An 18,169-nucleotide genomic window follows, 5' to 3' on the forward strand; every position below is an offset into this window, starting at 1 on the left:
TGTAATAGGAGGAATATGTGGGTCTGCTGTATCAGTTCCTTGTGCTGCATCAGTTCCTTGTGCTCGATTCCAAGCACAGAATCCCTTCCATTTGTCCGCATAAGATTTTCTAGTACTAGGCCTTCTGGCTTCCAAAATGACATCCATCACAGCTTTAGAGGTGTTGTTTGTATGACTACAGGATCAGCCATGCTGCCAGGTTCAGAGGCTGTAGTTGATTGTGCAGGATCTGATAGTTTTGCTGGGACAGTAGTTGTGGTCTTTGAGGCAAGGTCCAAGCTGGGTATTGAGACAAGTTCCTTAGGATTGGGTACCAGTATTAGCAGGGCCAGTCCAGGGCAATTAATATCTTTGGCTTCTCTTGTCTGACTTTTAGGAGGACCTTGGGTAGAAGAGGCAGAGGAAGAAAGGCATAAACTGATAGGTTTTTCCAACTGAAAGATAGGGTGCCCACTTTCCATGCTTGTCTGTGATAAGTCCTTGTGCAGAATCTTTACAGTCGGTCCAATACCTTGAGTAGCTTGCGGCATGCCGGACTCCACATTGGGGTCGGTAGAGGCCTGCGACCGAAAGGTAGTGGGTATCAGGAGCTGTGAAGGCGCCTCACCGAGTACTGGCGAACCGGTGACTGGCTTAGAAGCTTCGTTGCTGTTTTGGATCTAGACTGCCTTTCTCTGTCCTTTACTTTTTTTATGTGCTCTGGTAGTCGGACTGCTATTAGACGACATTTCTGGGTAGTTAAACCAGTTTCCAAAATACTTTTGATGCAAAAATATACCGACGCTTTATAGTGCGTTGGTTAAATCTAGCACAAAACAAACAGCCAGGTACGTTGTGATCAGGGACTAGGCAAGGAATACAGTATAAACGGAAATCCTTATGAGGTATTTGCTTCCCACAAGTAATACAACTGACTGACATCGGTAAAAAGCAAGAAAAAAAGTTTCCAACGGGGTACTTAGCTTTAGTGAAAACTTCGGTTGTGAAACTCACTCACATATTTCAGTAGTCGGCCTACCGGCACTTGTGATATGTTTCTGCTTCAGGCACTGTGAGGCCAGAAAGATTAAAAAATGGCGTCTGCTGCAGGTTTTATACCCCTGATGACCTGACGTCATGGAAGAGGAGACAGCAACCGACGCAGGACCCAAGACTTTGGAATTCAGGCCAACTGAGGGCAACCTGCCAGCAGATTACCCAAATGTAATGACTGCAACAGTGAAACACGAAGATAAAGGATGATGGCTCAATAGGGGGAGTTTAAAAAGAAGGACTTGAGTCTGCGAGATCACATATGCACATCCAGGTATGACAGCTCAATGCCTGCACCAACAGCTCTAGACGCCCCTTCGGTTGCGCGAGACAGCAACCTCATAGATGTGTTGAACATGGATTCAAGGGTGGCAAGTTGAGAGGCAACCTTGTCACGCGCCTAGCCAGAAACCTGACCCACTACAGTTCCAGAAATCTCAGTAAATAGATCTTTTTGGAGCCTTCTGAAATGTGCCAGGTAATTCAAGGACCTTACAGCAAAGGTTGCTGAAGTAAACATTCGCTTCCCTAGTCTGTCCACAGCCAGAGACTCTAATGGGTGTGTGAACAGTAGGACTTTCCACTAGGTCCTTCAGTGGCAGCCACCAAAACCATCACGTCAACAGGCAACCCCTTCGACCAGTGTGGATGCTCCTCGTGGGGGGGGGGGGGGGGGTATTTTATCGGGTTTCCTCGGAATGGCCTCTATGGAGTCATGATTCTGCCAGACACGCTGCACGAACAGTTTTAACAGCTCTTCAGCAGGTGCGGTCACCCAAGAAGGCAGCCAGGAGAGAACTGCAGGAACACATCCCCCCAAAAAGGGTTGGAGGGTTTCCAGACACCCGTTTGAATATTTCAAGGACGTCTCAAAAGGAGATATCTGGGGGTGACCATGGGGACCCATCCTAATCATCGTAACCAGTGTCCTCAGTCAGCAACTTTTCAGGTGAGTCTATGTGGTTCCTCTTGCATGACTTCAGAGGAGGTTCCTCAGTGGGAGTTTCTAAGGAAGAAACTGAGGAAGAAGCATCCTGGACAGGGATATCCTAAGCCTCCCCCCCCCCCAAGTGTCCTGGGGAAGTGGCCCGTGGTAGCTGCAGCTCAGAGGAATCAGGAGAAGTTCTGACATCGGTGGAGTACCTCTGGAAGCTAACACTCTCCATCCAGAAAGCAGGCCCGCCTGAAGAAGAGTGGGAGCCTGGAACACATTAAGAGCCTCAGAACCAGGGTCACACCCTCTAGCATCGGAACTGCTCCCAGAGATGGAACTTCCAGCAAGATTGGATCCTGCAAAATTCCTGGAGCAGAGAACGGCACTGATAAGTCACTCAGTACAGTGCTCTGAACAGAGGAATCCCCCCCCCCCCCAACCAAGAGATGAAGGGATGGTCCAGATGCAACTGAAAACCAAAGAGTCAACCTCTGACCTCAATGACGGTGTCAGCGCCGGGGTGGGGGGTTCCACCAGTTGTCAGAACAGTGAACTTTGGTACCGGGAGATCGAAAGCAGGAAAATAAGTGTAAGAACAGCACCCAGTCCCAAATGGGGAGGAGTCTTAGGCCCATACGGAATCCCTCTGGCTGTCAACAGCTGATCCAGCAAACGCACCACAGTTTTTGGATAGGCATCTGGTGGACCTAGTGGATACTCCTGAAGGAGAATCTGGCCAGTCCAAAAAAAGGGCTACAATCATGCCCTGCAAATGGGTCTAGAGAAGGAGAGTATCGTCTGTGGTGTCTGAGAAAATGGCACCATGGTCTCTAGTTTGGAAACTGGTAGCAAAGGAGAGGATATTGTCTGTGCCGACGGGGCACTAGTAAACACAGACAGCAGTTCTTGAGGTCGGCACTGAAGGTGGAGCTGGACCAAATAAGGACTGTGCCACAGTGGAGACAGTCTGTACGGGAGGTGGCTTCGGCACAAAGGTACTAGTCACTAGAATGGTAGAAGTCATCCCAGTAGTCGGAGCAGAGGTAAAACCCTTAGTCGTCGGAACAGAAGGGATTCTGTGCTCCGATGAAGTCTTGTGGGCCTTATGCTTGAGGGATTCCGTGCTCAGATGAAGTCTTGTGGGCCTTATGCTTAGAAGTCTTGCCTCTGTCACCTGAAGCTGAGGTGGTATCAGAATGTGGCAGTTTTGTGTTCAACTGAGGGGGATGAAGCCTCCGACAGAAACAGCTTCTGCGAAAGAAGGTAAAAGGCCTTTCAAAATTTTTTTCGTTTATACAGCGTCCACCGACTGAAACTGACATTTGACAGGGAGGTTCCACAGGTAAATGAGAAATCCCCAAACAAACGCAGTCATCATGGCCATCACTGTTAGGGAGTTTACCTTTACAGGAAGTGTAATGTTTAAACCCCGATGTCCCCTTTTTATTGGACATATTCATCCAAAATACACGGAGAGAGAGAAGGGAAGGAACCAGCAATGGTATCAAGAAATACCACAATGGTAGGAGAGTGCGTTACCAACAATGGTAAAAAATGCCCAACGGTTAGAACTAAAATTGAGAAAATTGGGTATATGAAGAGCGACAAGATGAAAAAGGGTATACTGTGTAGAAAAATGACAAAGTCCAATCAACACTCAAAATGTAAAAATTTCACTTAGCTGGAGAGTTCGATGAAACGTGGCTCTATGGCTATGCGGCAAACGAGATCGGAGGTAATTGGGATAAGGGCATTAAGGGTAGCAGCTTAGCTCGAGAGTTTTTTTGGTGTACGCGAGCTTGGTATTTGGCAGACAATGTTCCAAGTGCTCAGAAAGTACAGTTTTGTACCTACCATAAATGTAGATGTTAAGAGTGCCAATACAGCTGCAGTCTTAACAGATGGGGTTCTCCTACCGTCAGGCGGGAATTCTAAATCTAGGTCGGGCATCAGTTGTCGTCGCTTCTTCCCTGACGTCAGTGCGACAGGAGTATAAAGGAACCAGCTGATACAATTTTCTTCAGTTTTTCTTGCCCCAGATGTCAGGTGCCCCCAGAAGGAAGGCAATGCATAAATTTAATAAAGCAATGCAATATAATCAAAATACAGTAGTTGCAAGCAAATACACCATAAATGAATACCCCAATCAGGTTGTATGAGGATGTGTTCGCCTATAGGCCTGTCCCAAGAGGGGAAGGAGGGAGGGAAACCTGGGCTGCAGCTGTATTAGCACTCAAACATCTACATTTATGGTAGGTACAAAACTGTACTACGTTCATCGTGCATACAGCTGCAGTCTTAACAGATGGGTAGAATCCCAAAGCTAAGAAAGGGGTGGTAGGCACTAGGTGGAACTAGGAGGAGCCAGGATGCCCTGCAAGACTGCAGTGGCAAAGCCTGCTCTAGTTTTGGAGTATAATGGTAGGTGGTAGTGCTTGGAGAAGGTATGCACAGAACTCCAAGTGGCTGCTTCCAAAATATCTTCGGTAGGAACTCAGAGGAAAGCTGCAGAGGTAGCTGTGGCCCTTGTGGAGTGAGATCTGATGCCTGTAGGTACAGTTTTGCCATGAAAATAATAGCAAAAGCGTATGCAGTGGGCTATCCATTTTGAGATTGTCTGTTTGGAAATTGGCTTTCCTTGAGCTCCTACAGCATAGGACACAAAGAGCTGTTCTGATTTTCTGAAAGGCTTTGTTCTGTCCAAATAACTCAGTTGTCTGTGGATGTCCAAGGAATGTAGTAATCTCTCCCCTTTGTTTTGAGGATTAGGATAAGAGGTAGTTAAGTGTATCTAATGATTCAAAGCTACCCTGGATACCACTTTAGGCATAAAGGACGGGTTGGTTCTTAAGGAAACTCTGTCCTGATGGAAGATGATAAAAGGCTGCACAGCCGTGAGAGTTTGTAGTTCTGAAACTCTACAAGCTGAGGTAATAGCCAGAAGGAAAGCTGTTTTCCAGGACAAATATTGCAAATCTGATGAGGCAGCTGGCACAAAGGGAGGCAAGGTCAGTTTTTCCAGAATGAAATTGAGATCCCAAGCAGGTATTGATGGTTTCCTTGGGGGGTCTTAGATTCTTAGCCCCTCTGAGGAACTGTTAAGAGAGGGTGAGAGAATAAAGGTGGATCAGTGTTGTATTCTGCAGAAATGGCAGAGGCATGGATTTTGATGGAGGAGAATGAAAGTCCACTGCTTATCAGCTCAGCTAGATACTGTAGTATTTGAGGTAAATTCAGTTTTCCAGGATCCTGGCCCTTTTTCTCATTCAGAAAAAAACGTTTCCATTTTGCGGAGTAAGCTTTTCTAGTTGACGGCCTTCTGGCCTCCAAAATGACATCCTGCACCTCCTTGGAGAGTAGGGTCTGTTGTGATGCTAAGGAATCTTCCATGCGGCTAGGAGTGTTTTTAGCTGGCTGTGAAGAGTTTTGAAGCTGTGCTGAGTCAGGAGAAGAGGCATTAGAGGCAGGGTCCATGGTGGGGAATGAGTCAGGCTCCTCAGGAGTGGGTACCAGTGTTGTCTTGGCCAGTCTGGAGCAATGAGAATCATCTTTGGTCCGTCTGCTCTGGTTTTCAATAGAACTTTGGGCAGCAGAGGAAGAGGTGGGAAGGCATAAACTGTCATTGATGTCCAACTGAAAGAGCATCCACTCTCCAGGCCTTTGGATGGAAAATCCTTGAGCAGAATTGTCAATTGGTGATTTTTGTGGGAGGCAAAGAGATCTATGTCTGGCCTTCCCCATGCCTGGATTATTTCTGTTAAAACTTTTGGATGCAACTTCCATTCGTGTGGATCTGTCATATTTCTGCTTAGGTTGTCTGCCAGCGTGTTTTCCTTGCCTGGCAAGTACTGTGCTTGTAGTTCGATTTGTAAGAACATGGCCATGTTCCAAAGTGACATGGCCAGTCTGCATAGGGGGTATGAGTGTGTTCCTCCCGGTTTGTTTATGTACCACAACTGTGGTGTTGTCCGTTCTTATCAATAGTTGACCTGGTTGCAGAAGGTCCTTGAAAGCTATAACAGCATTTATTACTGCTAGCATTTCCTTTTGATTGATGTGAAGGTGCTTTTCTTTTTGGGACCATTTGCCCTGAATGCACCGATCTGTCATGTGCGCCCCCCAGGCGTAGTCCGAGGCATCTGTTGTGATTATTTGCTTGAGCCTTGCTGAATGGAAGACCTGTGTTTGTTTGGCATGCTTGAGCCCACCACAGAAATTCCTTTTGTAGACATGGAATTAGTGGTATTATTGTTTCCTAACTGTGGCTGTGTTGAGACCATAGGTTTTTCAGGTACCATTGAAGTTTCCTCATATGCAGCTTTGCACATGGAATTAGTAAGATGCCATGAATCCCAGAGCCTGCAGGATTTTCCTTGGTCAGCCTGGTGCAATTTGCTAGTGCTCTGAAGTATTGAGTTAGTTGCCCCTGCTGCTCTGGCGTGAGGTAGGCCATCTGGGTGTGTGTGTCCAAGATGGCACCCAGGAAAATTATCTTCCGAGAGGGTATTAGCCTTGATTTCTTTTTGTTGACCGTGTATCCCAGAGAGTTCAACAACATTACATAAGCAAGAGGTTTCAGAAGAATGTGCTTGCTGTCTGCTTGGATCAGGCAGTCGTCCAAATAGGGGTATATTTGTATCCCTTGAAGTCTGCAGTAGGCAATTACTGATGCCAGGCATTTCGTGAATACTCTGGGCGCAGTAGATAAGCCAAAGGGCAATGCAGAGAATTGATAATGGGTTGAACCTGCAAGAAATCTGAGGTATCTTCTGCAATTTTGTCTGATTGGGACATGTAGGTATGCCTCCTTGAGATCCAATGTTACCAGCCAAGACTCCTTGCCCAGCATAGGAAGAAGCTGCTGTAGAGTGAGCATCTTAAATTTTGGTACGAGTAGAAATGTGTTTAGGATGGAAAGGTCCAAAATAGGTCTCCAATCTTTTCTCTTCCTTGGTACCAGGAATAGTCTCAAATAAAAACCTTGACCTTGTTCGTGCGTAGGTACCTCTTAATAGCTTTCATGTCTATGAGATCTGTAATTTGCCTTTGTGCCTCTGCCCTTTGTGTGGCAGGTTTGGCATGCCTCATTTTTGGAAGGGTGTGAAAATGGAATCTGTAGCCTCTGTTTATAATGTCCAGGATCCATTTGTCTTTTGTGACAATATGCCAATTTTTTTGAAAATAATGCCAGCTTTCCTCCTAAGGGGGATGCCATTTGAGTCTTGCTTGGCATGCAAAGGGGAAGTCATTGGACTTGCTTTCTGAATGATTGCGAGTTATCCTCACCACCTCTGTGTAGGAGCTTGCCATTGTCTGCCTCTAAACGATCCTTGGGATTGTCCTCTGCCCCTCGGGCGCCTGTATCTACCTCTTTGGGGTCTGTCCGTGGCTGGAAAGGACCAATTTTTGGAAGGCCAATTTCTACTGAAATGTGGGGTTTGTACCTGTAGAAAATCTCAGTTTGCATTGATTAAGCCTTTTCCTTCATTTTCTTTAATACCTCATCAGCATTAGCACCAAATAATACATCCTTTTGTTGAGGGGCATCTAGTAATTTAGCTTTGACATGATCAAGCAAGGTTTGTTCCTTGAGCCAGGCATGTCTACGTATGACTGATCCTGTAACAGCAGCTCTACATGAGGCCTCTAGAGCATCAAAACCACATTGTAAGGTATGCTTACCCACTTGTTCTGCACTATGCATCAAATCCTGCAACTCCTTCAAGTCTGGTTGTTCAAGTTGTGACATTTTACTTTTCAACTGTGATGACAAACTGTTGGTATTTTAGCATATGGAACTGACAGTTTAAGGCCCTCAAGGTTAAGGTAGCCAAGGTATATACCTTTTTCCCCCCACCTAAGGATCTGGAATCTCTCTCGGAAGGTAATGGATTTTTAGCAGTGGAGGCCTTAATTCCCTTGGGGCCCTGTGAGATGGTTTCTGGGTCAGCAGCATGGCTTTGGTATAGAAATTGGTGTGAGTCAGGAACCCTGTAGTACCTGTCAGGCTTGACTGGGGCTGGAGGCAGAGAGTCCGGGTTAAGGCAGGCCTCCAAATAAACATCATCTAGGATGTCCAAGACAGGAGGAATAGCCAGAGGCCTGTGCTGAGGTAGCAAGAGAAATTCCCTAAGCCTTTTCTTGGAATCTGAATAATCTTGGCCTTCCCAGTGGAAGTGTTCCGTTAAGGTATGCAAAGTTTCCCCAAATGAGTAATCCTCTGGGGGGGGGGGGGGGGATACAGAAGGAATGGACTCCTCCTTATCAGAGTCTTCAAAAGAGGAGCAAGAATGTTCCTGAGCAGAGTGCTCTGAAATAATGGAGCCCTGATCAGAGGATGGGGATTCTTCCTCCACTCTGGGCCTTTTGTCCGGTGGGGGTTGAGAACCCCTGATAAGAGTAATTAAATCCTCAGCCATTTTAAGCATCTGTTTTTTAGGCATGGGGCCTGGAGATGGGCCCTGTGTAGCTTGTCTCTTAGAATGCATGGCTGCTTTAGACTTGGTGAAAGCTTTGATGGAAAAAGAGGAAGGTCTGATGACACTGAGTGGAGGTAGACCTGTCCACATTGAGGTAAAACACCAAGAGTGGCTTCGGTATCTGTAGTCGGGGTGTGGGCCGAGGAGCCTGCGACCTCAGGCACAGGAGACACCACCAATGAAGTGTCAGTAGTCAGGGGCTGCGTAGGTGCCTCGCTGAGAACCAGACCACATGGTCGGCTTTGGCGTGGTGTCGGTAGAGGCCGCAGACCTCGTGTGTCGGTCCTTATCTTTGCGTTTTTTAGACAGAACTTGAGTCGGAGTATCCGACAACATAATATAGTTAAATGTTTTTCCAAAATAATGCTAGGCGTACTCCGCCCGATGCTTAATGGTGTGTTTGTTGAATGTAGCACAAAAGCGACAGACCGAGACGTCGTGGTCTGGGCCTAAACAAGGTATACAGAGGGAATGGAAATCCTTATGCGGTATTTGCTTCCCACATGAAATACAATTATTAACTTTGTCTGACATCGGTCTGAGGCAAGAAGTTTCCCCAACGGGGTACTTGGCTTTCAAGAAGACTTCAGTTTCAAAATTTTCGTAATTTCAGGAGCTGGCCGACCGGCACTTGCGAACTGCTTCTGCTTCAGGCACCGCACGGCAAGAAAGACTGAAAAAAATGGCGTCGGCTGGTTCCTTTATACCCCTGTCACACTGACGTCAGGAAAGAAGCAACGACAACCGACGCCGGACCTAGACTTTGGAATTCGGCAGACAGAGGACCCGCCTGACGGCAGGAGAAACCCATCTATTATGACTGCAGCTGTATGCACGATGAACATCCAAACCCATCAGTGATGGATGGGGAAAAAAGATTAACATTAGATCTGGTTTTATGGTACCTTGCAGTAGCAGGGTTTGCAAAACCTGACTGAGGAGGGTAGTTGACTGGGAGAAGGCTGTGGTATTGCCCAGCCTTGGAGAGGTGATCCAGCACATGAAGTAGCCATCCTGTATGGACAGAACCAGTCTGTGGAAATGAGCAACTATGCAGGGAGACAGAGATATGGACTGGGGGGGGTTGAAATTTTGGCAGGCAGTCTAACACTACCTGCCCCATCAGGAAGGGGGCCTTTGGCTAGAAGACAGAAGGCATAGCCTAAGGAGGCTGGCTTCTAAACAGGGAGCCACAGGCCAGGGAGGTTTTCCTTATGAACCATCTTTGCCAGGTAGTTCCTCTGGAACTTCGGAATAGGTGAGACTAGGATATGTTTTAGGTCCTGCAATTTTTCTCCTTTCTGTTGTAAGGATTTAAACAGGTCAGCCACTTTTGCACCAAAAAGGGCAGAGTGATCCAAAAGGTGCATCAAGGAGTTTGACCCTGACATCTGAGAGAAGCTTAAGTCGTACCCATGACTACCTCCTTAGTACTGAAGCTAATGCAGCTGATCTGGCTGAGGGTTCAGCTGCATTCTAACTGCATCTCAAGGAGAGTCTATTCACTTGAGAGATGAGTGCTATCGGTGAAGACAAGGAGGCCTTTACTGTACAGTCAGGGATGTCAAAATCTTTAGTGACTTTTGTCCAGCAGAGCATAGTAGTATTTGGTCATATGAGTATAGTAGTTGGTGGCTAAAAATGAAAGCAGCAGTAGAGATTTTCTTTACCAATCCCTCCATAGTCTTGCTATCACCAGGGAGGATAGCAGTGGTAGGAAGAAGCTTGGAGGCCCTGTCTGTAGATATGGAGACAGTGGCAGAATCAGCATGACAATACTTGGAGAAATTTCTCCATCTCAGAGAACGCGTCTGTCAGCTCTATGTAGAGATGGAGGTTGCAAGTCTGGGTTAATGGAGGCCGAGGCAAAAGCATCCAAGAATGCCGGTTGACTAGGAGGAATGGCAGGAAGACTGGCAGAGTCCATTTGAATAAGGTCAAAACCTTATTAGTACATCTGAAGATTGCCACTTGAGTGGTCTTTCATCTTTAGTTTCCCAAAGGTAAGATCTGTACAAGGGAGTCTGGTTCCGTATCTGCGGGGGGGGGGGGGGGGTTCTAGGAGGAGGAAGAAAGCAGCAGGAGTACCTGGCATACAACTGGCAGCTGAAAAGTTCTGACGGCTGATGCATGCAAACGTCACTAATGGCCCACGTTCTTGCAGCCACGTCAGATGTCCTATGCACCAAGAGAGACTAAAAAACTTTGGAAACCTGGCCAGAACTGGAGAGGATGAAAGGTAAACCCACAAGTAGAGTAGTGAAACACTGGAACAGGGCAAGTTGAAGTCAGCCAGACTGCTACGAAGGGTCTTGGGAACAAAAGATTGACAAATGGAACAAGCAGTATGGTAGTGTTCCTTCCCTAGAAAAAACAACTGCCGTGCCTATCTATGCACTAGCTTACAACCGCAACAGCATTTGCACTTTAGCAGACATCAGTTAATAACTACAGCTAACCAAGCTCAAGCAAAAAAAGGAAAATTTTCCCAATGGGGTATTTCGCTTTTTAGAAGTCACAGTGTAGGAGCGAAGCGATTGATGTGATGTAGTCTGCAGCTGACAAGTTCAGGGGTCTGTGCATGCAGACGTCACATTTAAGGTCCCTACACGTGACGTCTCGCGCACCTACAGCAACCATGCTTGAGCTTTTGTATAGGAGCCAACGTTAGAGTCGCCTGAGGTGGGGAATCCCTCACCAAGAATACTGCAATATAGGAATAAGGACATCCTGTGTTCCCACTCAAAAAAGTTCTAGGAACAGTGAGAAAAAAACTTCACAGGGAAAAAAAAAAAATCAGTCTGAATCCGCTATTTGAGAAAACCCTGTTATCTGTTCCTTCATCCTCCTGTCCAGACTCCAAATATTGAATCCCTTGTTAGAAACTACATGCCTACTAGCTGTAGGTGCTGTGCAGAATCTGGCAGCCACAGTTAATTTCCCCTTTCTAGCCGACATCTGATATCTAAATAAGGGAGCAACAGCAAGCGTAGCTCAAACAAAAGAAAAATTCCACAACTGAGTACTTATCTGAAGTCTTCTGAAGCACAGAGCGATCAATTTGACTTTCAACTGCAACAGAGAAGTTCTAAGGTGCATGTGTGCAGCAGTCACATTTAACGCCCAGTGTTTATAGCCCAGAGTTTGACATCACGCACATGACAGCAACCAGGCTTAAGATTTTGCATAGGAGCTAGACGTTCCGATCACCTGAGGATCCCACAGTGAGAATACTGCAACATGAGAATAGAAGGACCCATGAGTTGTCCATTCCTTCATCCTCCTGTCCAGATTCAAAATCTTCAATCCCTCATAAATTTACCTACTTACTGTAGGTGCTGACCTTGACGGATACAAGGTAAGAGTGGATTGAGGTACAAGTAATGGCAACAGCGGAGTCACCCACCTCAAAACATGGGCCAGACCAATTAAACTACTCCTGTCTAAAGAAATCAGACTACATAGATGCTTGATTTTCTGTTTCTTTGACAGAAAAAAATGGGACTAACAGTTAATGTAATAGCAGCTTCCAAGAACGGGGCACATTCTGACAGAGGCGAAGCCTTCCCTGCTCACTCCTCCGGGACAGGCAAGTCATTCTCCCTTGCCCACTGAGGGGACTCCCAACAGCTTACAGCAAGTACAGTTGTGTACACTTATCATAAATGTAGATGTTACTGTATTCACTGTTACAGTCATCACATTTGGGTTATCTGCCTGCAGGTAAGCCCTCAGCTGGCCTGAATACCAGCTTCTAGGGATTTCTGCTTCGGATGCTGTAGCTTCTACCATGACGTCGTCAGGTGTATAAAACATGCAGCCGATGCCATTACATCAGTTTTTCTTGCTCCAAATGTCAGGTGCCCGCACAACAGAAAGCAATTACATGATATGGAACACCCCCAGCAAAAAGTAAATCTACATGATATAAAGTGTGCCAAACAAAAAAACTAGATAACAGTAGAGAAGTCAGGGGCTGGAGAGAGGGTAACCAGGATGGCAACAGTGAATACACTAACATCTACATTTATGTTAAGTTTACACAACTGTACTATATTTGTGTTTCACTGCTGCAGTCATCACATTTGGGTAGATTCCCAAAGCTAAGGAGGGGTGGAGGCAGTTAAGGAGCATTAGGGCTAGCAATGAGGCCCTGTAGGACTGCTGTGGCAAATCCAGCTTTGGATTTTGAAAAGCCAGACAAGTGGTAATGCTTGGTGAAAGTACGTACAGAGCTCCATGTTGCAGCTTCCAGGATGTCCCTGGTAGGGACTCCTCAGAGGTAGATGCAGCCCAGGTGGAATGTATTCTTATCCCATGTGGGGTAGGTTTTCCATGGTGCTTGTAGCAGAAATGGGTGCAATGTACTATCCACATGGAAATGGTTTGCTTTGAAATGGCCTTCCCCTCTGCCCCTGCAGCAAAACTTCAAATTTTCTGAGGCTTAGTCCTGTCCAGATAGAACCCAAGCAGTCTGTACACATCCAGGGAATACGACATACTTTCCCATTTATTCTGGGGATTAGGGAAAAAAGTATGCAAATGGAGTGGTTCAGAGCCACACTAGATACCACCTTGGGCATAAATAATGGATAAGTCCCGAGAGAAACCCTGTCCGCATGCAAGACAATGAAGGGTTCCGCTGCCATAAGGGCCTGCAGTTCAGACACTCTTCTTGCGTAAGTGATTGCTAGAAGTAAAGCTGTTTTCCATGAAAGAAATTTCAACTCTGCTGTAGTAGCTGGTTCAAAGGGGGGGGGGCCTTTAAAGGATCAAAACCACATTGCAAAGTATGCTTTCAAACTTGTTCAGCTGCAAATAATAATTCCTGCAATTCCTTATTTTCTGCACATTCTGAAATCATTTTCTGTTTCAGCAATCCTATAACATGTTGTTGGTACTTAAGCATATGAAATTGACAGTTTAAGGTCCTAATTGCCAAGGATGCAGAAGTATAAACCTTTTTCCCCCATCTGTCCAGCACACTTGAATCTGTCGGAGGGGGTAGGGTTTTTTGCTGTTGAAGCCTTAACTCCCTTTGGACCCTGTGAAATTTCAGGTTCAGCAGCAGGGTTTCTAAATAAAACTTTGAGAGTCAGGGACCCTGTAATACCAGTCAGGCTTACTGGGAGCCGGAGGTAAAGAGTCAGGGGTCAGGCTTGACTCTGAAAAAACATCATCCACAATGTCTAACACAGGGGAAATGGCTAAAGGCTTGTGCTGAGGGAGGAGGAAATCCCTAAGCCTCTTTTTTGATTCTGAGAAGTCTCGACTCTCCCAGTGAAAATGCTCCCTCAAAGTACGCAAGTTTTCTCCAAATGAATAATCCTCAGGAGGAGATGCAGATGGAATAGACTCCTCAGCATCATAAGGAGGTAAACACAATTCCTGATCAGAAGAGGAAACAGAAGATATAGAAACCTGATATGAAGATTCACAGTCAGTGTCTTGCCTAGGCCTCTGGTCTGGAGGGGGATGGGTACCCCTGATCAAGGTAATAAGGTCTTCAGCCATTTTATCGTTTTTTTTTAGGAAGAGAGGCCTGTGCATTTGGCTCAGGCATAGTTTTTTTTTTTTTTTTTTTTTTTTTTTTAGTTTGAGGCGTCTTTGCATTTGGTTTTGCAGCTTTCGGTTTGATATAAAAATGTTGAGGTCTGAATACACCCTCAGAAGCCGGTGCCTGCTCAGCGGCTCCGGACCCATCCGAGGGAGATGCATCTGTCGGTCCAATACCTTGAGAATCTTGCGGCATGCAGACTCCACATAGGTGTCGGTAGAGGCATGCAACTCAAGGTAGCGGGTATCGGGGGCTGCAAAAGTGCCTCACTGAGCACCGGCGAACCGGTGACTGGCTTAGAAGCTTCGTCGTCTGTTTTGGATCTCTACTGCCTTTCTCTGTCCTTTTCTTTGCGTTTATGTACTCCAGTAGTCAGACTGCTATCGGACATCTCTGGGTAGTTAAATCTGTTTCCAAAATACTTAGATGCAAAAATATACAGACGCTTAATAGTGCGTTGGTTAAATCTAGCACAAAACTGACGGCCAGGCACGTTGTGATCATGGCCTAGGCAAGGAATACAGTTGTGTCTTTCGGCTTTTCCCGGTTAGGGGTCGCCACAGCGGAACTCCGGTCCGCTGATTAGTAGTTGATTTTTACATGCCGAGTTACCAGCCCTGACGCACAACCTTCATCGAAGGTACGCCCATTCACACTTGTCTCGACGCAGAAGACTCTCTGTATAAATGGAAATCCTTATGAGGTATTTGCTTCCCACAAGTAATGCAATTAACTTTGACATTGGTAAAAAGCAAGAAAAAAATTTCCCCAACAGGGTACTTAGCTTTATTGAAAACTTCAGTTCTGAAACTCAAACGCGAATATTTCAGTAGTTGGCCGACCGGCACTTGCAAAATGCTTGTGCTTCGGGCACCGTGCAGCAAGAAAGACTAAAGATAATGGCGTCAGCTGCATGTTTTATACCCCTGAACCTGACATCGTGGAAAAGACAGCAATGACGCAGGACCCAAGACTTTGGAAATCAGGCCGACTGAGGGCAACCTGCCAGCAGATTACCCAAATGTAATGACTGCAACAATGAAACACAAAGAACATGAGTAGTTTTCAGAGTAACAAATACGTGCAACTACTGAAATACCCCCCCCCCCCCCAAGGGTAATTATCTGCCTAGCAAAGGAACAGTACAGGCTGACTATTGATCTTCAATAGCCATAAAGGAACATACTCTTAAGTGGCAGTAAAGCTCTGAAGGGCTTGGCACCCAAACATTATAGTCAGCTAAAATCGAGCTGCCAGACAATTTAGACCCCAAGACGGTGCCCTGCAGCTTTGGAAGCTGTCTGGCTGCTCTATCCTTGGCAGGATTTAACCCATATAACTAAAGCTACTGCACTAGCCATCAATATGATCATTTGCTGTCACGTTGATAATGCTCAGACTAACCGCTGTAATAACATTCCCAAAAAGTGTTACTCTAGTTACACAGTCATGAAAACTAAGGGTCAATTTCTAGTAACATTACGATTGCAACCAACTCCTATACTTAAGATTAATAATGACAAATATGCACAATTTTGATACAAAGGTCAGCTGAGGATCCCCCCAGCCAGCTAAAACAATTTCTCCTTGCGACTGGAAATATAAGAGAAGCCATCTTCTGCAAACAAAGACATCCTTAAAATTATGTGCAAGTCCTTTTCAAGATACTGCACACTTTTCCAAATCAGCACATGACCTTGACTTTAAAAATTCCACCTTTTATATTTCTACAAAAAATAGCATTTTCTTAGTTATAAAAAGTGCTAGTGTCTTCAATCCATGAAATTTAATTTGCTTACATTCAAGTTCATACTTTTTTCAAAATTGATCACAGCCTAAATAAGGCCTATGAGCTACTGCCCAATGCAACTACATTTATCAATACAGCCACAGATGTCTGAAGCATAAAACAGCTGCTACAAGTCAAATATGTAAACTTGTACTGTCAAACTGTAGACAGAATCCCCACTAAGGGACAGAAGTCACATGCTTCACAATCTGAATACTCTACCTCAAGACCTGCATTAATGTCTAAAGCGACTGAAGACATTGCTTTTAGAAATTCAGAATTACCACCAGTAAGGTGGTATAACAGATGTCATTTACTGTTACAGTAGCAGCTGAAAAATCTGTACCATTACATGGGAAGAGGGGACAATATCACTAAGAAAACTGAAGACCAATTGCTGTAACCATGACAACTGCAAGTTGCCAACCAAGCTAAATAAGCTCTCACTTAGAAAACTTTGCACCAACAGGCAAACATACCACAGCACTTCAATTATTTCTAACTCAAAAGCATGGTTACCGGTTTTCGCTCACGCTTTGGTTGAACTTGCGGCTGATTCATCAGCACAGGTGCTGCTGCAACACTAGCTGGATACTGCTGTACTCCCTGTGCTGCATAATAAGGTGCGCCTAGAAAGAGGAAAAAAATTAAACGTTGGACAAACTCAAGACATGCAACAGTGTGTCATTCAACAGGTACTCAAAATGCAGTTTTCATCCAACTCAAATCAGCACTAAAACTTCAATATGTCACTCCACATACTGAGACATGGTTAAACAATGTTCCTCATACCAGACGGTTAAAGGCATCTTTTCCTGAAATACTTAAAGGGTACTCCCCAACTAGTACAATTTGCTAAAGTAAAACTCCAAATGTACAGGATAAACTTGCAGCCAAACAACTTGAGCTAGGTAGAGGAAACACTGAGGACAGCAGACTGCAAACATTTTGTGTATCAAATTTTAAATGGTACATTCTACTGAAACAGAGAAACTACAATGTGGTATATCTAACTTACTACCTAGTACAGAAAAGCTATGTTACAGCAGTTTCACTTAGTGGCGGACAGTTACATTCAGCAGTGTCCCTTTGCAAAAGGATCTTACAATACAAATGCAAGCACTGCCCAGAAATCCTTAACATCTTGTCTCACCTGGAATTGAAGTTAACCACACATGAACACTGCTCTACAGCCAGCCACAATGCACAGTTCACATGCATCCTTTTAGTGCTGTGGTAACTCCACTTCACACCAGAAGTAATTTTTGTGCACACTAAGACAATGGCAGAGATAAACTATAAAAACATCTAACCTAGCACCAAACTCTGCCAAAAAGAAAAAGTACAGTACTCCTCTGCAAAAAAATAAAAAAATATGCAAGCATGGGAGCATCATGAAGCTGATTTCCACCAAATGAAATCTGGAGACGTGGGGGAGCATGGTACCTTATGGAAGTGAGAAATCTGAGCTAAAGTACACTTGGTAGGTACCACGATGATAGCTGCTTACAAGACATCCTGAAGTTGAAATGGATGAACTAAATCATGCAGGTTATCAGGACTGAGGTAAACTCTTTGGGGTTTCAAGATATTTGCTTTGCAATGACTTGCCTTATTACAAGTCTCTGAAAAGTACAGTTGTGTACACTTAACATAAATGTAGATGTTAGAGTGCATGCACTGTTGCAGTCATCACACTTGTTATCCTGCCAGGGGAAGCCCTCCATTGGCTCTAATAACAAGAGGTTTAGTATTTCTGAGTCGGATGCAGTCGCTTCAGGACTGACGTCAGGTCATCAGTGGTGTAAAAACAGACAGTCTATGCCATTACATCAGTTTCTCTTGCCCCAAATGTCAGGAGCCCCCAACAGGAAGCTAAATTATAGTGGAGTAACACCACCAGTAGAAAGCAAATACCAATAGTCCTGTAAGGGTGAGGGAGAGAGAAAGAAAAAGGGGGCTGGAGGGTGGGAAACCAGGACTGCAATAGTGAATACATGCCAACATCTACATTTATGATAAGTGTATGTTCGTGTTTTACTGTTGCAGTCATCTCACTTGGGTGGATTCCCAAAGGTGAGGATCAGGTGGAGGCAGTCAAGTAGAGTTGGGGCTGGCTAGTACGCCCTGCAGGACTGCGGTTGTAAAGCCTGCCCTGAATTTTGAAAAGTTAAGCAGGTGGTAATGCTTGAAGGTATTAACAGAACTCAATGTTGCAGCTTCAGGATGTCCCTGGTAGGGACCCCTCTGAGAAAGGCTGTAGAGGTTGAAGCGGTCTTAGTTGAATGTGTTATGACCCCCAGTGGGGGTTTCCCATGGTGCTTGTAAGAAATGGATGCAGTGCGATACCCATTTGGAGATGGTTTTGATATGGCTTT

The 18,169-nt window shown here is 45.3% G+C and overlaps 1 protein-coding gene across 1 annotated transcript in view; it reads right to left on the reverse strand.

The window, feature by feature from the left end:
* Positions 1-18,169, reverse strand: part of LOC122801252 (eukaryotic translation initiation factor 4 gamma 1-like) — a 2,968,223-nt gene that overhangs the window by 2,156,638 nt on the left and 793,416 nt on the right. The window contains exon 7 of the mRNA XM_044070804.1: positions 16,311-16,420. Coding sequence (XP_043926739.1) covers positions 16,311-16,420 — 110 coding nt within the window. The remainder of the gene's footprint in view (positions 1-16,310; positions 16,421-18,169) is intronic.

Source organism: Protopterus annectens, chromosome 4.part1, assembly GCF_019279795.1.
Source record: "Protopterus annectens isolate FY-2018-M chromosome 4.part1, PAN1.0, whole genome shotgun sequence".
In the NCBI taxonomy this organism is placed as follows: Eukaryota; Metazoa; Chordata; order Ceratodontiformes; family Protopteridae; genus Protopterus; species Protopterus annectens.